General features: G+C 41.8%; 1 protein-coding gene across 1 annotated transcript in view; it reads right to left on the bottom strand.

Annotated features, from left to right (window-relative positions):
• The window catches only part of fgfr1a (fibroblast growth factor receptor 1a), a 44,858-nt gene extending 22,359 nt beyond the window's left edge, over positions 1-22,499 (bottom strand). Inside the window, exons 1-2 of the mRNA XM_084180451.1 lie at positions 21,955-22,499; positions 12,105-12,285 (exon numbers count right to left, since the gene is read on the bottom strand). Coding sequence (XP_084036577.1) covers positions 12,105-12,258 — 154 coding nt within the window. The 5' untranslated portion in view covers positions 12,259-12,285; positions 21,955-22,499. The remainder of the gene's footprint in view (positions 1-12,104; positions 12,286-21,954) is intronic.
• Positions 22,500-22,756: the final 257 nt, after the last annotated feature.

Genomic DNA, 22,756 nt, shown 5'->3' with positions numbered 1-22,756 from the left:
CAGTTGGGCCTAGTAAAGGTATTTCCTGGATCACATATGTCTGACAGGCCCTTAATCCCAGCAGGAAAAGGGGCCAGGGGGTAGGATCAACTTTCTCCTCAAAAACAAAACCAAAGGGAAGGGGGGGACTGGAAGCCCAGAACTATCCAATTGAGACTTGGGCTAAAACGTTAAGGGCTCCAACATGCTCTGTGTGGGGCCATGATCTTGCTTGTGTTTTTTCCCTCCTCGTCCTAAACCTGATAAGGCTATGTCAACATTAGTTATTAATCTAGCTGCAGACGCCCCATAAAAATCCCATGAAAGCTGTACAAATGTACTCGTCACTGTTGTGGAGCAAAGTCAACCCAGTCTTATGATTACAACTGGGAACAGCAACCAAGTACAGCATTGCCATCACTATTGAGGAGCAGACATACCTTGCATACATAATAACCTTATTTTTTCTTTCTTCCAAATGGGAGAATCAAGTGGGAAGCGCACATGCTGTAAGGACATTGAGTCAATGTCTAATTGAGGCCTCTGTCTAGTTTATGTATTTAGAAAGCAAGAGTCATCTTAACTAATACTGTGAGTCACAGTGTGGCCTAAAATAACATGTTTTAAATTATAATTTTTACAAACAGTCATTCCATCATTATTTCCATTCATTAAGCGGTATCTGTGTGTAGCTCAAAATATAAAGGTGAACAGACAGCTAGCCATTAGGAAACTGTGGCTCAGTTAATCCTTCTGCTTCAATGATTGGATTAGAGACCATATTTTCAGAAAGCACCCCAGCTGGAATATTCCTGCTAGCATGCTTTCTTCCAACTATTTGGAAAAATTGATTGACATTCCTGAAAATCAACATAATTACACAAAATCATGAAAGGGATTTTGACCGAGAAGTAAGAATGCAAGACAGGGTTTGAACAAAAAAAAGTGCATGAGTCTATGAGCGCAGGACTGACTCCAAACACTGAACACATTGGCACCAGTCTATAGAACCTGTGCTGGCTTCCAGATAGGAAGCAATATGCCATGTGAATGACTGTTGGGATTTCCTGCCGGAGTGATGGTTGAGTACAGCACAGAGACCAGTTACAACAGGGAGATGGCGTGAGCAGAATGACCTCTCTCTCTGTGGCCAGTCTACCCCCACTGATTTGACACAGAGTGAGTGAAGGGTTGATCATGACAACAGACAGGAATAGCAGGAAGTGATAGAACAACACAGGGTCTATTAGAAAAACCAAAAGTTTACATTAATGGGATAACCTTTGCTGAAAGTTTTTCAATGGTCAACATTTCCATCTGGACCCCTCATGTCTACTTCATTAGCTTCATAACATCCCTGATGTTCAGCAAGTATAGTGCCTCTAACCCCCGTCTCTCTGTATAGTGCCTTTAAACCCTCTCTCTGTATACAGTGACTTCAGAAAGTATTCACACCCATTTACTTGTTCCACATTTTGTTGTGTTACAGCCTGAATCTAAAAAGGAACTAATTTAGATTTTGCGTCACTGGCCTACACACAATACCCCATAATGTCAAAGTGGAATTATGTTTTTAGACATTTTTACAAATTAATTTAAAATGAAAAGCTGAAATGTCTTGAGTCAATAATTATTGAACCCGTTTTATGGCAAGCATAAATAAGTTCAGGAGTAAAAAATGTATTATCAACTCGCATAATAAGTTACATGGAATCACTGTGTGCAATAATAGTGTTTAACATGATTTTTAATGACTACCTCATCTCTGTACCCCACACATACAATTATCTGTAAGGTCCCTCAGTCGAGCAGTGAATTTCAAACAAAGACTCAACCACAAAGACCAGGGAGGTTTTCCAATGTCTCGCAAAGAAGGGCACCTATTGGTAGATGGGTCAAAATAACAAAAGCAGACATTGAATATCCCTTTGAGCGTGCTGAAGGTTTTAATTACACTTTGGATGGTCTATCAATACACCTAGTCGCTAAAAAGGATATAGGCTTCACCCTAACTCAGTTGCCGGAGAGGAAGGAAACCGCTCAGGGATTTTACCATGAGGCCAATGGTGACTTTAAAAGTTTAATGGCTGTGATAAGAGAAAACTGAGGATGGATCAACAACATTGTAGTTCCTCCACAATACTAACCTAAATGACAGAGTGAAAAGAAAGAAGCCTGTACAGAATAAAAAATATTGCAAAACATGCATCCTGTTTGCAAAAAGTCACTAAAGTAAAACTGCAAAAAATTGGAAATGAACTTTATCTCCTGAATACAAAGTGTTATACACTACATGGCCAAAGGTATGTGGACACCTGCTTGTCAAACATCTCATTCCAAAATCATGGGCATTAATATGGAGTTGGTCCCCCCCTTTGCTGCTATAACAGCCTCCACTCTTCTGGGAAGGCTTTCCACTAGATGTTGGAACATTGTTGCGGGGACTTGCTTCCATTCAGCCACAAGAGCATTAGTGAGGTCGGGCACTGATGTTGGGCGATTAGGCCTGGCTCACAGTCAGCGTTCCAATTCATCCCAAAGGTGTTCGATGGGGTTGATGTCAGGGCTCTGTGCAGGCCAGTCAAGTTCTTCCACACCGATTTCGACAAACCATTTCTGTTGGACCTCGATTTGTGCATGGGGGCATTGTTATGCTGAAACAGGAAAGGGCCTTCCCCAAACTGTTGCCACAAACTTGGAAGCACAGAATCGTCTAGAATGTCATTGTATGCTGTAGCGTTAAGGTTTCCCTTCCCTTCACTGTTCATGTGCTGACGTTGGAAGTGGAACTCGGAAGTGAATGTTGCAAACGAGGACAGACGATTTTTACACGCTACACAATTCAGCACTTAGCGGTCCTGTTCTGTGAGCTTGTGTGGCCTACCACTTCACGGCTGAGCCGTTGTTGCTCCTAGACATTTCCGCTTCACAATAACAGCACTTACAGTTGACCGGGGCAGCTCTAGCAGGGCAGAGATGTGACAAACTGACTTGTTGGAAAGGTGGCATCCTATGACGCTGCCACATTGAAAGTCACTGTGCTCTTCAGTACGGGCCATTCTACTGCCAATGTTTGTCTATGGAGATTGCATGGCTGTGTGCTCGATTTTATACACCTGTCAGCAACGGGTTTGGCTGAAATAGCCAAATCCACTAATTTGAAGGGGTGTCCACATGCTTTAGGCCATGTAGTGTATTTGGGGCAAATTCAACAGAACGCATCACGGAGTACCACTCTTCATATTTTCAAGCATGGTGGTGGCTGCATCATGTTATGGATATGCTTGTCATTGGGGGGGCCTAGTTACCGTTTTGACTGAAATCAACTTGAAAATATATGGCAAGACTTGAAAATGCTGTCTAGCAATGATCAACAACCAACTTGACAGAGCTTGAAGAATTTTCAAAATAATAATATGCTAATATTGTGTAATCCAGGTATGCAAAGCTCTTAGAGACTTACCTAGTAAGACTCACAGCTGTAATCACTGCCAGAGTTGATTCTAACATGTATTGACTCAGGGGTGTGAATAGTTATGTAAATGAAATATTTCTGCATTTCATTTTCAATAAATGAGTAAAAAATTCTAAAAACATGTTTTCACTGTCATTATGGGGTATTGTGTGTAGACGGGTGAGAAAAAAATAATAATTGTATTCATTTTGAATTCAGGCTGTGGAATAAGTCAAGGGGTATGAATACTGCAAGGCACTGTAGTGCCCCTAACCCCTCTCCATTCGTGGACTTCAGGAAACAGCAGGGGGAGTACCCCCCCCCTTTTCCACATCGACGGGACAGCAGTGGAGAAGGTGGAAAGTTGTAAGTTCCTCGGCGTTCATATCACTGACAAACTGAAATGGTCCACCCACACAGACAGTGCGGTGAAGAAGGCGCAACAGCGTCTCTTCAAACTCAGGAGGCTGAAGAAATTTGGCCTGTCACCTAAAACCCTCACAAACTTTTACAGATGCACAATTGAGAGCATCCTGTCGGGCTATATCACCGCCTGGTATGGCAACTGCACCGCCCACAACCGCAGGGCTCTCCAGAGGGTGGTGCAGTCTGCACAACACATCACCGGGGGCAAACTACCTGCCCTCCAGGACACCTACAGCACCCGATGTCACAGTAAGGCCAAAAAGATAATCAAGGACAACTACCACCCGAGCCACTGCCTGTTCACCCCGCTATCATCCAGAAGGTGAGGTCAGTACAGGTGCATCAAAGCTGGGACCGAGAGACTGAAAAACAGCTTCTATCTCAAGGCCATCAGATTGTTAAACAGCCATCACTAGCACAGAGGCGCTGCTGCCTAAATACAGACTTGAAAATCGCTGGCCACTTTAATAAATGGAACACTAGTCACTTTAATAATGACACTTTAATCATGTTTACATATCTTGCATTACTTGTGGTCCAGTGTAGCTCAGTTGGTAGAGCATGGCGCTTGCAACGCCAGGGTTGTGGGTTCGATTCCCACGGGGGGCCAGTATGAAAATGTATGCACTCACTAACTGTAAGTCGCTCTGGATAAAAGCGTCTGCTAAATGACTAAAATGTCAAATGTACTTGTCTCATATGTATATACTTTATTCTATACTATCTATTGCATATGCCACAATGACATTGCTCATCCATATATTCTTATTCCATTCCTTAGATTTGTGTGTATTAGATATTTGTTGTGGAACTGTTAGATATTACTTGCTAGATATTACTGCACTGTCGGAACTAGAAGCACAAACATTACGCTACACTCGCAATAACATCTGCTAACCATGTGTATGTGACCAATACATTTGATTTGTATAGTGCCTCTAACCCCTCTCCATGTATAGTGTCTCTAACCCCTCTCCATGCACAGTGCATTCGGAAAGTATTCAGACCCTTGACTTTTTCCACTTTGTTACGTTACAGCCTTATTCTAAAATTGATTAAATACATTTTCTCTCATCAATCTACACACAATACCCCATAATGACAATGAGAACACAGGTTTTTAGACATTCTTGCAAATGTATTAAAACTAAAAAACAGAAATACCTTATTTACATAAGTATTCAGACCCTTTGCTATGAGACTCGAAATTGTGCTCAGGTGCATCCTGTTTCCATTGATCATCCTTGAGATGTTTCTACAACTGGATTGGAGTCCACCTGTGGTAAATTCAATTGATTGGACATGATTTGGAAAGGCACACATCTGTCTATATAAGGTCCCACAATTGTCAGAAAGGAAACCAAGCCATGAGGTTGAAGGAATTGTCCGTAGAGCTCCGAGACAGGATTGTGTCGAGGCACACGTCTGGGGAAGGGTACCAAAAACATTCTGCAGCATTGAAGGTTCCCAAGAACACAGTGGCCTCCATCATTCTTAAATGGAAGACGTTTGGAACCACCAAGACTCTTCCTTTGGCCGCCCGGCCAAACTGAGCAATCGGGGGAGAAGGGCCTTGGTCAGAAAGGTGACCAAGAACCCGATGGTCACACTGAATGAGCTCCAGAGTTCCTCTATGGAGATGGGAGAACCTTCCAGAAGGACAACCATCTCTGCAGCACTCCACAAATCAGGCCTTTATGGTAGAGTGGCCAGGCGGAAGCCACTCCTCAGTAAAAGGCACATGACAGCCCGCTTGGAGTTTGCCAAAAGGCACCTAAAGGACTCAGACCATGAGAAACAAGAATTTCTGGTCTGATGAAACCAAGATTGAACTCTTTGGCCTGAATACCAAGCGTCATGTCTGGAGGAAACCTGGCACCATCTCTACGGTGAAGCATGGGGGTGGCAGCATCATGCTGTGGGGATGTTTTTCAGCGGCAGGGACTGGGAGACTAGTCAGGATCGAGGGAAAGATGAACGGAGCAAAGTACAGAGAGACCCTTGATGAAAACCTGCTCCAGAGCACTCAGGACCTCAGACTGGGGCGAAGGTTAACCTTCCAACAGGACAAAGACCCTAAGCACACAGCCAAGACAACGCAGGAGTGGCTTTGGGACAAGTCTCTGAATGTCCTTGAATGGCCCAGTCAGAGCTCGGACTTGAACCCGATCAAACATCTCTGGAGAGACCTGAAAATAGCTGTGCAGCGACATTCCCCATCCAACCTGACAGAGCTTGAGAGGATCTCCAGAGAAGAATGGGAGAAACTCCCCAAATACAGGTGTGCCAAGCTTGTAGCGTCATACTCAAGAAGACTCGAGGCTGTAACCGCTGCCAAAGGTGCTTCAACAAAGTACTGAGTAAAGGGTCTGAATACTTATATAAATGTGATATTTCCGGGGTTTAAAAAACATAATATTTGGAATAAAGTCTAAAAACATTTTTTTATTTGAATAAAAATAGACAACAAATATAAATAAAATGTTTTTGCTTTGTCATTATGGGGTATTGTGTGTAGATTGATGAGGGAAAAAACAATGTAATCTATTTTAGAATAAGGCTGTAACGTAACAAAATGTGGAAAAGGTCAAGGGGTCTGAATACTTTCCGAATACACTGTATAGTGCCTCTAACCCCGCTCTCTGTATACTGCCTCTAAACTGAGGAGAGTCCACCTTAGGGCGGCCAAGGCAGCTCCAGGTTTTGAGCCCTCTAAATGTCAGTCTTTTCTGCTTTGACTGACAGCGCCCCGGGCCTCAGGACAGGAAGCAGATCTCACAGTCAAAGGATTCCACTTGGAAACAATAAATGCTTCTGGGTAGGGCCTTTAAACCCAATCCTTCTCACAGAGAAACAAGCCACAAACAAATACTCAAGCCTCCACATGTTTACAACACTGAAGATAGTGAGTGCGCAAAAAAAAAAAACTAAGAGACATGCGTAAAAACATGACAATTTCCACATAATAAGCTATTTTGTTTCCCACTCATGTGCAAAAAGAATGTGACCAAATGCTTCTGCCATGATGGTTTGTGGACAGCTGAAGCGGGGAGCACATGGAAAGTGATGCATTCACAAGCAGAGTGTCAGGAGAGGGGGACTGGCAGAAAAGCAGAGGGGGCCCTAGATCGTACCTGACCATTTGGTGATGAAAACTGTGTAGAGAGACAATGCATCATGCTCCCCACCCAACCCTACTGGCAATATATGACTTGTTTCAGGAAACTAGGCATATGTCGCGCATCACTACTTCACAGCAGAGGCATTTGATTCATGCAGGGTAGTAACGTTATGAGTTGGGATTATGGTTCATTGTTTAGCTAGCTAGCTACATGTCTAAACAAAAGACTCCGCTATGCAAGGTACCATTTCACTGTACCGTTTACAGCTTCTGTATCCTGTGCATGTGAAACTTTGATTTTATTTCATCAAAATAAGCTTTTAATTTGACACGTCAAATAACGCAATTCTATTATAGAATGTTGTGTATGCTGAATTTGCACGTGCAAGCCATGCGCCAGCACTACAATCAGTAGCACTGTCGAAGCTGTACGAAAAAGAAAGTCTGCAAACAAGCATCCGCCACGATGTGTTTACAATACCGCGTCGGTAATAAGGCATTATTTGTTCGACCGAATGGGAAAACGTCTGTGTGAGCATTTTAAGTAAGAGCAGGGTCAACAATGTTTGCAAATATCTTTGATACAGATGTTATTAGAAACTTCTGGGGTAACTAGCTAGCTTTAGCGTGGTACCCACCAATGCAAGCAGCCTGAAAACAATGACCAGTAGAAACTGCAGTCATTTTCAATATTCTTAACAATGATTTAGGAATCCATGTGAGTAAGTATTAGTTAGGGAGCCACTTGTTGTTCTCCTATGGAAATCGAACTTCAGTTCATGAAAATACCTAGCTAGCCAGCTACTTAACCTTGTTGCCCAAAGCTAACGTTATAAGCAGCCAACTAGCTTCATAATTATTAATTCATTTAATTCATTGATGCTTGACCGGACCAGGTTATGTGTTGTGAAGGTAGCCACAATAAGGATTAGGCACAATAGTGGAATTTGCGGCTCACCTTCAAAATAAAAGTCCCCCATTGAAATTACTATTGGTGGAATCATTCCACATTTAGACTAGAAAATGTTAAACAAGGTTGGAGTGTTGGAATGTGGAACAATGAAATGGGGTATCAGTCTACTCAGTGACACCCACAGAACACAACTGTGAAGAGTTTATGCAAATATTAGCATCGTAGCTCTTATTGCAGGACTTTGGCTGTGGGAAATCACCTCCCCAGTCAGCCTATTGTGCGTATTGACATTCATATTGCACTGTACAGCCTTACTTGAGGATTTGGGATCAATGAAATGGGGTATCAGTCTACTCAGTACCCAAGTGCTTCTTTCCCCAAAGTCCTCCTCAGAGTTATCAGACTCCAAAACATCCAGGTTGTATTGTTTTTCCTCTGGAATAGTGTTCAATACACATAGTAGGTTGACTGGTACAATAAACGTGGCTCATTTCACAGTGGTTTCAGAGTCCCGTAATAAGAGCTATGACGCTAATGTTCTGTGGGTGTCACTGAGTAGACTGATACCCCATGTCATTGATCCACAATCCATAGGTAAGGCTGTACAGTGAAATAAGTATGTCCCCAATGCAATTCTAAAGTCTCATACATCCACAGTGTGATTTAAACAGATTTTTGTCAAATTAACAAATGATTGTCTTTAGTTGAATTTATATAACAACATTCCAACCTCGTTTAGCATGAACAATTCCATTCTGACACTATTTGTATTCATTTGGATCACTTTCAATTTATTTTGAAGGCGAACCGCAAATTCCACTGTTGTGGCTAATCCTTATTGTGTCTAGGTCCACATAGGTGGTCTGACCATCATTAATCAAATAAGAACTGTCTTATAAATTAGTGGTATTTTAGATTATGACACCTAGCTAGATAGCTAGCTAACTATAGCTACTGAAACAGATTGTCGTTTTGCTATGTTTTTGGGGAAGAACATTGTTTGCATCCATCAGCTAGCCAGCTTTTTTTATGACCAGCACTGTCCCAGAGCTTTGGGAAGTGTGTCTGGGCTCAAGTGTGGCAGAGGCAGGTGCGCGAGACAAAACTTTACCAGCATCATAGCATATGTATCTGTGAATCGCTGTAACATATGAAATACGAGTGATAGATTACACTATGTTTAATAACTACATAAAACATTAATGAACGTGTTACATTTTTATGTGACGTACAGTCATATTCAGGTGCTGATTGGTCAACAAGCTTATTTGACGTGGAAAATAGTGTTATTTGACACGTCAAATAGCGTTATTTGGCAGTGTATCTTTTTTGACATGCAAAGACCCAAAAGGCATTCCATAAAAGGGATGGCTGGGGCTAAGGCTTAAGAGGGTGTGAACGATGCTGAATGGGTGTAAACAAAGAAGAGCTCTCCAGTACGGGTACCAAAACATTCAAGGGCCATTTTCTCAAAAGTGGGGTTACAAGTTTATCAACTTTCAAAGCAGAATTACTTTCCCATTGTTCCTCAACTGTAGTTAGTGTATGATATACAATCTTCTAGCTCTGAGTCTCTACTTTTATCCAATGTAAAAAACACAATTTCAAATTTTTGCTACCTAAGACCGAATCGAGCCGATCGGTCAACATACACTACCTTTCAAAAGTTTGGGTTCACTTATAAACTTCCTTGTTTTCGAAAGAAAAGCAATTTTTTGTCCATTAAAATAACATCAAATTGATCAGAAATACAGTGTAGACATTGTTAATGTTGTAAATGGCTATTGTAGCTGGAAACGGCAGATTTTTTATAATAATAATAAATAATTGGTCATTTAGCAGACGCTCTTATCCAGAGCGACTTACAGGAGCAATTAGGGTTAAGTGCCTTGCTCAAGGGCACATCGACAGATTTTTCACCTAGTCGGCTCGGGGATTAGAACCAGCGACCTTTCGGTTACTGGCACAACGCTCTTAACCACTAAGCTACCTGCCGCCTGTGGAATATCTACGTATGTGTACAGAGGCCCATTATCAGCAACCATCAGTCCTGTGTTCCAATGGCACGTTGTGTTTGCTAATCCAAGTTTATCATTTGAAAAGGCTAATTGATCATTAGAAAACCCTTTTGCAATTATGTTAGCACAGCTGAAAACTGTTGTGCTAATTAAAGAAGCAATAAAACTGGCCTTCTTGAGACTAGTTGAGTATCTGGAGCATCAGCAATTGTGGGTTCAATTACAGGCTCAAAATGGCCAGAAACAAATAACTTTCTTCTGAAACTCGTCAGTCTATTCTTGTTCTGAGAAATGAAGGCTATTCCATGCAAGAAATTGCCAAGAAACTGAAGATCTCGTACAACGCTGTGTACTACTCCCTTCATAGAACAGCGCAAACTGTCTCTAACCAGAATAGAAAGAGGAGTGGGAGGCCCCAGTGCACAACTGAGCAAGAGGACAAATAGTAGGAGAGACCGGTGCCTCACAGGTCCTCAATTGGCAGCTTCATTAAATAGTACCCGCAAAACACCAGTCTCAACGTCAACAGTGAAGAGGCAACTCCGGGATGCTGACCTTCTAGGCAGAGTTGCAAAGAAAAAGCCATATCTCAGACTGCCCATCTTAATCTTTTCTTTTTATTGGCCAGTCTGAGATCCCGGAGTTGCCTCTTCACTGTTGACGTTGAGACTGGTGTTTTGCGGGTACTATTTAATGAAGCTGCCAGTTGAGGACCTGTGGGCACCAGTTTTATTGCTTCTTTAATCAGCACAACAGTTTTCAGCTATGCTAACATAATTGCAAAAGGGTTTTCTAATGATCAATTAGCCTTTTCAAATGATAAACTTGGATTAGCAAACACAACGTGCCATTGGAACACAGGACTGATGGTTGCTGATAATGGGCCTCTGTACGCATACATAGATATTCCATTAAAAAAATCAGCCGTTTCCAGCTACAATAGCCATTTACAACATTAACAATGTCTACACTGTATTTCTGATCAATTTGATGTTATTTTAATGGACACATTTTTTTCTTTTTCTTTCGAAAACAAAGAAATGTATAAGTGACCCTAACTTTTGAACAGTAGTGTATATCCTCCAATCTCTCTCATTCTAGCTGTAAGAAAATACACTGTTTTCTTAGAAACCATATCTCTTTGGTTTAGAAAGGGCTCCAAGTGGACTCATGGGTATTTCTCTACTTCATCATTTATAGTTTCTCTGGCAGTTAACTCTTCCCTCTGTGACAAAAAAATACATTTTCATTACAAAGGAGGAGGAGAGGATAGGAGCAGGAACTGCTAGCTATGTAGTGTAGTTGCCTGGGCCTGAGGCTACAGATGGGAGCCATTTGCTCCCTCCCTGTCTCAGTGTTGGGATAAACACAGCTCTGCCTAGTTTTATTTTAAGGCTTACTGCCCAAAAAAGACCCTCTTTCATAATTACTCTAATTATAATGCTGGGCTTTATTATATTCCATTTGCAGCACTCTACTTCCGATTCCTGAGTGTAAACATCCAAAACATTCCACCCACAAGTCCAGGCAGCCATTACAGTATTGGAATCCAGCCAAAATAAACATTTTTCAGGATTCTATTTCAGTGACTCTTTTCCCTTTTTTTCAGCTGAGCTTGTGCAACAAATAGGTAGCCTACGAAAAGGCAACCTAAAAGTTAGCTATCTGAGCTTTACAAGAATATAGAAGAGTAGATACTGAGAGCATACAGGGAAATGTCTCTAGGGTTACAAATGCAGCCATGTCAAGTTAGATCCAGTTAGGCTCATTACATTACATCGAATACAGGGAAATGGGAGGGGGCTACACAGACTACAAAGAGAAACTTCAAACACTGGAAAAGTCTCCAGATTATTGTACAGCTACAGAGACCAGAGGAATAAAAGCATTACAGGTAAAATGGAGTGATTGTCAAATAAAATAAAAAATCTGGACCATTGTTTATGTTGGTAACTACATCTCATCTTAAATCCATCTACTGATGTAAATTAATAATAAAAAATAACAGCATATGACCGATTTCAAAAAGGTCTGGGATAAGAGCCAGTAAAATATATTGTGGTTCATTTTGACTAGAAAACATGATCAAGAGAAATGTGACACACAAGAAGACATACATTTAGGTGATTGACTGGCGGCATATATATATATATATATATATTTTTTTTTAAAGAGGCCAGACAGGAGCCTTACCTTCATCGGGGATTGCAGGCCGGGCCTGGGCTGGTAAAATGTGGGCAAGCAAGGCCAGAACCACCAGCGTACTCCGCACCGCCAACATCCTGTGGGGGGCGCTACAGCTGTTGATTGCTCTGTGAATGGAATGCCATCTGGACCTCTGGGGCATCAGCACTGAGCCATTCACAGTGCCAACCTGGAGGAACAAAAACAAGGTGAAACTGTGCTCACAAATGAGGCATGCCAAACACAAATGCAAAGTTATGAGCCTTTGTTGAGAGCCTTGCATAAAACGAGAGCTGAGCTTTGAGAGTTAGAATGCTGAGGAAGAGTAGATGCTGAGCTGTGCTGAAACTGAAACACTCTCAGATGGATTTCTCACAAGGGATCTATTGCATTTCATGCCAAACAAACTCATTATTCATGTAAAGACTAACACTGCAAAATGGAGAATTAACAAGTTTAAATTGAATTAGCAGAGTTTAAATTGTGGGTTGATAAAACATCTATTTTTGGACAGTATGATTTTGAATTTCAATGAGCTGGGTGATTTGCATTTTTTGCAAGTGCAGATACTCCCAGTGTAATAAGAAAATACAAACAAAGCATGCATCAGATTGTTCAGGTATTACAAAACAAACAAGTGAAATTGTATTACATAGTTCTAAAGAAGTTAGAACAAAAGAAACAAGAGGCATGATATATTATCATGGTATGTATGTAATAGTATTACTACAGACAAAACCTAGGAGCCGAGATTCAAATGTTTCACTGCCAAACTCATACAGCTAGTCTAATTACACAGAGGAAAAAGGTTATGTTAACTCACATTGTAACAAAAAGTATTTCTATGCAACATAATCTTAAAAAAAACACCTTTCTTCACATTGTGTTGAATCCCTATAGGAATTTACCTTTTTGTTTCCTCTCTTCATTCTTCTTAATTGTATCCTCCTTGTTGTATTTTGGCAAGAAAGATGACTTTGTAACGATCATTGTTGCCTTTTTTTAGAACACGCTTATTTAAAGTTACTGGTTGTGAACTTCACAACCAGTAACTTTAAATAAGCGTGTTCTAAAAAAAGGCAACAATGATCGTTACAAAGTCATCTTTCTTGCCAAAATACAACAAGGAGGATACAATTAAGAAGAATGAAGAGAGGAAACAAAAAGGTAAATTCCTATAGGGATTCATGAAAGACAACCGATAACTGGGCAGGCAGAGCTCATGTCATGGATGGGGGGGGTAATCCCAAGAGCATTGAGAGTATTGCTCCCCATGGCTGTGATGGCATACTGAAGCTGAGGACGTGTTGTAAGAAGGCACACTGCTGTGGGTGACCCTCACATGCACATCTGCTCGCCCCATCACCCTGCAGCATCTGGCCAGGGAGATTAACACTTGCCCCACACTCCCATAATCCCCCTTGAGGAATTTGTTAAAGGACCCCAAAACTCAGGGTTGTTATGTGACACCCCTGTAGAGAGGCCGCCAAGACATAATTTCCACACTTACAGATCTATCACCTAACAGTTGGTTTTGGCCCCAACCCCAACCCCCATTTGTTCTCATGCCTGTCAAGTGGTGTGAAACAAATGCTTGTTGTAGGGTGCAGGCTTCTGAGAACTAGCCTAATTGTTGCATGAAAACATTCATGAAGTAGGCTATACACAATGAATTTACATTTTGTCCAAAGTATCAAGCATTAAAAGACAAATATGGAAATATAATAATCTCTGGAATGAAATCAGCAATAAAAGTGAGGAGATATAGGATGAGTCAGTGCATGTGGTAACAACATAGTCTACATAGTTCACTTATGTAAAAGCAGGTTGGTGTGATCCAGATTCTACAGATCCAAGCAATCAGAAAAAAAAGAAATGGGAAACATCCAGTGGAGGTCAGGTCATCCCCATGACTCTACAGAGGAATAATGTTCGGTCAATTCTGATGTTCTTCATGAGTGTTCTCCACTTAAACATGTTCCCTGTACTGTCATCTAAAGAAATTCAATTTCACTTTCCAAGAATGGCTCAGTGTTCCAGCAGCTGAGTTGGATCAGAGGGTCTTGGGGGATAAAGGAGCTTGGTCATCACAGGCCCGTAAGCAGTGAGTCAGTGCCTGGTCAGGCTCCAAGAATTCACTTCAGCTGCCAGACGGAAGTCCACACAGCCAACCACGTTCCCCGAGCGCGACCACTACACAACCATTTAGACAATGTTTCATGATGAGGGAACAAATGGTGTCTTCGGGGAGTGAAATATGATGCAACGCCCACTTCCAAGTTTGTCAAGTGCAACCTGTGTTTTTACTGTAGGCCTATGCTAAAAACATACCGCACAAGACACACACTAATGGTGAGTGAATGTTTTCTGAATATTACATAATCAGAAAAACCTATCACCTTTGATGGTTATTTTTAAGTTCACATAAAAGGGATCATTGACAAGAATAAACAGTGTTCAGGCCTATCTTGTGGTCCACTAGTCTTTTCCGGGACATGACAAGACGTTTTGAGAAAAGCACACAAAATAGGAACAAGACATTCAGTTAATTTATTCTCAGCATTTCCTACAACTAAGGAGAATAACAGAGACTGAGTCACTGCCATATTATGCATTGTGAGTCTGCAGCAAAGCTTGACTGATGTAGAAATATCCTCCTCATCTCATGGATGTTGTGCACAAAGAGGGTTTGGAAATAAATAGGTACAAAAGATGTAGTCTCTGACAGTTGACACTAACATTGTTTTTATGTGTCCTTGAAATGGGACCCTAAGGCTGTTTCAATACAATTACACTAAAAGTAAGTAGACATTCATCCAAGTACACAAAAACATTTTCTTCCAAACAATAGCTGTGGGGTCACTGCTCATCGTGTCACATAGCCCAAATAGCCTCTACCTAATTTACAATCACACTGAGCCACACTAGTTGAGACAGAGATGAGCTGGTGGATCAATGAGCAATGAAGTTCACAGAAGAGTGGTGAGTTTAGCAAAAACAACATTTTTATAGAGAGACACAGACATCTGAGAATTTAAATGTGAAGTTATTAACAAATCAGAATGCTCTGCCTTCACATTGATAACGAAAAGTTACGGTGCATTTATTTTCCTTCCCTCCCAAACATGCAGAGACATGGTATTAGCCCAAGCATGGCCCCGTAATTACTGTTCACTGTATCCATCCATGCATGCATAAAATTCCTTCTGTAGTCCAACTTCACTCATTTCTCCACTCCCAGAGCCAGTCTACTGTGCTGAGGCACCAAGCTTCTCTCCATGGAGGTTCAAGTTTTCAAGTTTTATTAGTCCTATGTACATAAAGAACAAAAAAATAACAATAGGACAGCACTCCGGTGAATAAACTTAACTGAACATATTTGTATTGCCGCACAAATGTTTTGGGTATGAGCCCTTCTTCAGCATGCATAGGAGGCAATGTTATGACAACAATACAGGCCACACACAGGTGGGCATAATTATAGATTCACAATGTCAGTATTAGGCCAATCAAGAGATCCCAGCAGAGGGAGCTGTGGGGGAAACATGAAAACATATATACACATAAACACACAATAAAGATACAGTACATTATGATGTCATAGCCTATAGGAGGGTATATTCGGTCTACATACTTATAGCCTTCTACAAAATAACAAGAAAATGAATATTACTTATTGAGACCTGCTGGGGCAAGATTGCCCAAGTGGTCTATCCAATATGTCTCTCTTTGGAGAAGTAATTTATCCCAATCTCCTCCCCTACGCCACGTATTCTTCACCAATTCAATGCCCACACAACGCAAGGCACTTAGTTCATGATTATGGCTATTGAAATGCCTGGCAACAGGTGATTTTTCATCGTGGTTGCAAATGGAGCTCTTATGCTACAAAACGTATCTTAAGTTCACGTTTGGTCTTACCCACATAATAAAAATAGAAGATCAAATCAAATGTGTTTGTCACATGCGCCGAATACAACAGGTATCAACTTTACTGTGAAATGCATACTTACGAGCCCTTGCCCAACAATGCAGAGTTCAAAAAAATGAAATATTTACACAATAAAATAACAATAACAGGGCTATATACAAGGAGTACCGGTACTGAGTCAATGTGCAGGGGTACGAGGCAATTTAAGTAATATGTACATTTAGGTAGGGGTAAAAGTGACTACGCAATCAGGATAGACAGAGTAGCAGCAGCGTATGTGAAGAGTGTGAAAGTGTGTCTACATGCATGTGAGAGTGTGTTTGGCGTCAATATGCATGTGTGTGTTGTGTGTTTGAGCGTATGTGTGTGTGAGCGTGTGTGTGTTGGTTTAATATGTGTGAGTGTGTGGGTAGAGTCAGGAGAGTGTGCATAGAGCCAGTTCAAAAGAGTCAATGCAAAAAGAGGGGGTCAATGCAAATAGTCAGGGTAACCATTTGATTAACTGTTCAGCAGTCTAATGGCTTGGGGGTAGAAGCTGTTCAGGAGCCTTTCGGTCCCCAGACTAAGCACTCTGGTACCACTTGCCATGCGGTAGCAGACAGAACAGCCCATGAATTGGGTGGCTGGAGTCTGAACAGTTTTAGGGCCTTCCTCTGACACCGCCTGGTATAGAGGTCCTGGATGGCAGGGAGCGCCTTGCAGTTGGATGCCAAGCAGTTGCCATTCCAAGTGGTGATGCAGCCAGTCAAGATGCTCTCAATGGTGCAGCTGTAGAACTTTGAGGATCTGAGGGCCCATGACAAATCTTTTCAGCCTCCTGAGGGGGAAGAGGCATAGTCTCGCCCTCTTCATGACTGTGTTTGGACCATGATAGGTCCTTAGTGATGTGGACACAGAGGAACTTGAAGCTCTCGACCCGCTCCACTACAGCACTGTCGATGTGAATGGGGGTGTGCTCGGCCCTCCGTTTTCTGTAGTCCACGATCAGCTCCTTTGTCTTGCTGACATTGAGGAAGAGGTTGTTGTTCTGGCACCACTTCTGCCAGGTCTCTGACCTCCTTCCGGTAGGCCGTCTCATCGTCGTCGGTGATCAGGCCTACCACCGTCATGCCGTCGGCAAACTTAATGATGGCATTGGAGACATGCACAGCCATGTAGTCGTGGGTGAACAGGGAGTACAGCAGGGGACTAAGCATGCATCCCTGAGGGGCCCCCTTGTTGATGGTTAGCGTGGCGGAGGTGTTGTTGCCTACCCTCGCCACCTGGGGCCGTCAGAGCCGGTGTAGTAGGATTTGATCTTGGTCCTGTACTGAATGAAGCCGGTGACTAATGTGGTAAACTCCTCAATACTATCGGATGAATCCCAGAACATATTCCATATTCTGTGCTAGCGAAACAGTCCTGTAGCTTAGCATCCGCTTCATCAGACCACTTCCGTATTGAGCTCGTCATTGGTACTTCCGGTTTGAGTTTTTGCTTGTAAGCAGGAATCAGGAGGATAGAGTTATGGTCAGATTTAACAAATGGAGGGAGAGCTTTGTGTGCATCGCTATGCGTGGAGTAAAGGTGATCTACAGTTTTTCGCCTCTAGCTGCACAGGTGACATGCTGGTAGAAATTAGGTAAAACGGATTTCAGTTTTCCTGCATTAAAATTACCGGCCACTAGGAGCGCCGCCTCTGGGTGAGCATTTTCTTGTTTGCTTATGGCCCTATACAGCTTGTTGAGGGCGGTCTTAGTGCCAGCATTGGTTTGTGGTGGTAAATAGACCACCAAGTAAATAGTATGGTCTACAGCTTATCAAGAGGTATTCTCTTGATTCGAGCAGAACCTCATAACATCCTTAATATTAGAGATCGAGCACCAGCTGTTAACAAAAAGACACACCCCCCACCCCCCGAGTTTACCTGAAGCTGACGTTCTGTCCTGCTGATGTATAGAAAAACAGCTGTGTATATATTTTCCATGTTCAGCCACGACTCTGAAAAACACAGGATATTACAGTTCTTCAGATCACGTTGATAGGATAGTCTCAAACGGCGCTCGTCCAGTTTATTCACCAGTGACTGCACGTTCGTCAATGGAACGGAGGCTAGAGGCGGTTTATCCACTCGCCGACGTAGTCTCGTCAGGTATCCCGCACGCCGGACTCTATAATGGCGTTAATTTTTTACTTTTTTTTGTCAGGGATTTGGGCCTGGTCCTGGATGAGCAGTTTGTCCTTCGCTTCCGACACATTGAAGTAGAAATCTTCATCCAAATCGAGGTTAGTGATCTCTGTTGATGTCCAGAAGCTCTTTTCGGTCATAGGAAACAATGGCGGAAACATTATGTACATAAAAAGGTAAGATCAGCGCAAAACCCCCCACAAAATAGCACAATTGGTCAGGAGCCCGTAAAAAGACTGCTATTCCCTCCAGCTCCATTCAGTTACAGGAACACGTAAGGAGATATACAACATATATCGTGTTATAGATTAATCAACCTCAAACCTTTATCCTCTTACCGAATGGGATGGATAAGAGAGTTCCCTCTGATCATGGCATAACAGTGAACGTAGTTGTGACAAGGGAAATTGCCATCAAGAATGGCAAATCTGACCTTAAGTAATCCCTTAAATTTGAGGGTCTTTTATAGCAAAACCTCAGGGTGGATTCAAACGCTTTACCAAAACTGGGGTCGCTGTGAAATAATGTGCCAGTTTCTATGAACCACTTTCTTGATCAACCTTGAAATGGGACTGTAGGTGGACACCAAAGTTGCAGAGGGAGGAGAGGAATTCCTTTGACGTGGTTGCAATAATGCATTGTGATGTGTGTGTAGCATGAATGAGTGCCTTCAGAAAGTATTCATACCCCTTAACTAATTCCACACTATCTTGTTACAGCCTGAATTCAAAATGGAATAAATAAATAAAAATATCACCCACCTGCACACAATACCACATAATGACAAAGTGAAAACATGTTGTTAGAATTTATTGAAAATGTAATACAGAAATATCTAATTTACATGTATTCACATCCCTGAGTCAATACATGTTAGAATCATCTTTGGCATCGCTTACAGCTGTGAGTCTTTCTGGGTCAATCTCTAAGAGCTTTGCATACTTGGATTGTAAAATAGTTGCACATTATTATTTTGAAAATTCTTTAAGCTCTGTCAAGTTGGTTGTCGATCAATGCTAGACCGCCATTTTCAAGTCTTTCTATAGATCTTCAAATCGATTTAAGTCAAACTAACTAGGCCACTCAGGAACATTCAATGTCCTCATTGGTAAATAACACCAGTGTAGATGTAGCCTTGTGTTTTAGGTTATTGTCCTGCTGAAAGGTGAATTTGTCTCCCAGTGTCTGTTGGAAAGCAAACAGAACCAAGTTTTCCTCTAGGATTTTGCTTGTGCTTAGCTCTATTCCGTTTATTTTTATCCTAAATCACTCCCTAGTCCTTGCCGATTACTTTTATACCCTTATTTTACCAGGTAAGTTGACTGAGAACACATTCTCATTTACAGCAACGACCTGAGGAGTAGTTACAGGGGAGAGGAGGGGGGATGAATGAGCCAAATGGAAGCTGGGGATAATTAGGTGGCCATGGTGGTATGAGGGCCAGATTGGGAATTTAGCCAGGAAACTGGGTTTAACAACCCTACTCTTACAATAAGTGCCATAGGATCTTTAGTTACCACACAGAGTCAGGACACCCGTTTAACATCCAATCTGATAGACGGCACCTTACACAGAGCAATGCCCCCAATCACTGCCCTGGGGCATTGGGATATTTTATTTTAGATGGGGCATGCACTCTACAGGGTGTCGAAAGCGTTTGAAAGAGATGCTGGCCCATGTTGACTCCAATGCTTCCCACAGTTGTGTCAAGTTGGCTGGATGTCCTTTGGGTGGTGGACCATTCTTGATACACACAGGAAACGGTTGAGTTTGAAAAACCCAGCAGCGTTGCAGTTCTTGACACAAACTGGTGCACCTGGCAACTACTACTATACCCCGTTCAAAGGCACTTAAATATTTTGTCTTCAGCCTCTGAGTGACACATACATAACACGTCTCAATTGTCTCCAGGCTTAAAAATCCTTATTTAACCTGTCTCCTCCCCTTCATCTACACTGATTGAAGTGGATTTAACAAGTGACATCAATAAGGGATCATAGCTTTCACCTGGATTCACATGGTCAGTCTATGTCTTGGAAAGAGTTCTTAATGTTTTGTATACTCAGTGTAAGTTATACATAACCTGCATTCGAGAACTTCTTGATAAGTTATTTAATGCCACAACTTTCCACATCAACAGCAAGCAACAATAATTCTGTGCCAATCCAGCAGCCCCGTAAATTAAGAGGGCAGGAAAATTCCTATCTTCCTTTCCTACAGCTCAACAGAACAACTGTTTTCTTGGTGAACTCCTTAAGGGAATGCTGATTAGCTCAATCATTCATCCTAATAATAATATGCCATTTAGCAGACGCTTTTATCCAAAGCGACTTGCGGGCATACATTTTTGTGTATGGGTGGTCCCGGGGATCGAACCCACTACCCTGGCGTTACAAGCGCCGTGCTCTACCAGCTGAGCTACAGAGGACCACTCACTCTCATTTCAAACCAACTTGGAAGTAACATTTTAGAGCTTTAGGGATGGACACATGATTTAATATAGTGAGGTTCATCGAGGTGTGTACTAAAGAAAGTGATGGGGAAATCTACTTTCCTCACACCAAAAGCTACAAGGATTATACCCAGAGGGAGTGTCATGGACATTATCCTTTACCTTAATTCACACAGGAAGAGATGGTAGATCTCAGTCAGTTGTTTTCAAGAAGAGTCACAAGTAAGGATTAATCGGCAAGCAGCACAGTCACCTGTTTGTATTGTATATGCTATTCTCCCGGTAAGTATGCTTACTACCTGGGGTTGACAACCGAGGGACTGAAATCAAAACCTGTAACTGAAACCTCTAAGCAGTGTTGCACAGCAAGAAAGCATCATTCAATCAATATGCATTTGAGCGCATGTTTGTAAGTGGCTCTGGATAAGAGCATATGCTAAATGACTTAAATGTAAACGTTTGTTTCACACTAAACACTTTTGTTGTGTACATTCGACATGTGCATTCTTGCTACTCCATATCATTTTTGACTAAGCTCATTCTCCAAAACCCGTTTAGTTTTCTTGTTTAACAGAACACCTCTCGAGTACTGAAGCATCATTCCCTAAAAACTACCCAAAGATACTGAATCTGAGGGCACAGGTGAGGGAGGAAGAAGCTACAGAATATCTCTGGTAAAGGTTGGGAATGACAAACAATTATCAAAAGAAACATTATAAAGAAGACCAAGTAAAAACATTGCATAGCCACCACGCCCTAACATTTCTTGATTTAAAATGCAAACATATGCAAAATCCCTATGCCAAATGTATTTACATTTTGCATGTCACACTGACCTAGGGTATTTTGAATCCTAATGTAAGCTTATGGGTGTGCTAATTGAAGAGATCAAGCAGGAAAGTCACAATAAAATCCAACAATACATTTCCCCCCACTACTCCATATACTCTTCCCAACCAATTAAGCACATGAAATACAAATTAAATTAAAATACAAAACTATCACAAAATGTTAATTAATTGTCAACCGACTTCACAGGGGGGAAACAAAATAATTATCTAAAATCTGTGAAAAAGGGGAAAAGAAAAGCTCTAGTCACATCATTAGTGTCAGGGTTTGTTTCGAAACCAGAAACACCTAAAAAAAAACACAAACAAAATGTCCTTGCTGAGACCTATGTGTATCTGTCAAAATGTGGATACCTGATACTGATCTAAGTCATGCCTCCCTAAAAGTAATTCAAACCGCACGCTCTGTGCCGAACATGTAGCCTAAGTAATGATCCCAATTCCCACCTTGAAAAACCTACCTTATTGAGGGGCGACGAAACAGCCAGCGTAGAAATATGTCGTACTCAGAGTGCGAGTTTTGATGTTAAAACTTTACAAAAGCTTGAATATCCAACGTCGTTAACTTTAGCCCGTAAAGATGCTCCAGTATTAAGAGGAAACTTAAAAAATATATTTGCCCTTTCCCACGTTTACCCTACTTGCCCAAAATAAAATAAAATGCGCAAGGCATCAAAAGAAAGATTGCTCCGGAGAAAAGCGTGCCCCAATCCCAGATCTCTAAATTTCAGTAGCTATAGGTGAAAACGTAGAAAGAGGAAAACATTTAGCATAGGCCTACATAGGCTACAATAAAATATGATTAAGTGTAGTTGTACCTTTGTCACAAATCACCCCCACTCCAGTTCTAAGAGATTTTAGAAGCGATAGAAGATCCGTTCGTCGTTTTTCATAAATCCATTTGCTCACTAACAAAAAGTCAAACCGACTCCAAAACAACGCTCAAATATTCCTTTACTATGCTTTTACTGTGCACTCATGCCTTCCTAACTTCTCTCAACTCAGGCTGCTCCTCACCACCCCCGGTCAAATGACTGCATAGACAACGAGATTCCGGACTCGTGGAAGCCTCCCCCCCAGCATCGCATAGCATAGCAAATGCCTATTCGCATCACTCGGATTGAATAAATCTGGCTCCCCCTGCCATCCCACCCGCAACACCGCTGTAGCCTACCCATAGAGATAGACAGAGGACTCTAGTGGCCAAAAGCCCATTTTAGCATGGCCAGCGCCATTGAGGACTCTCACCCGGGGTTATTATGT

The sequence above is a fragment of the Coregonus lavaretus genome (genome assembly GCF_964263955.1).
Source record: "Coregonus lavaretus genome assembly, chromosome: 17".
NCBI lineage: Eukaryota > Metazoa > Chordata > Actinopteri > Salmoniformes > Salmonidae > Coregonus > Coregonus lavaretus.
The sequence above is the reverse complement of the archived record's forward strand: the minus strand, read 5'-3'. Positions and strand labels throughout refer to the sequence as shown.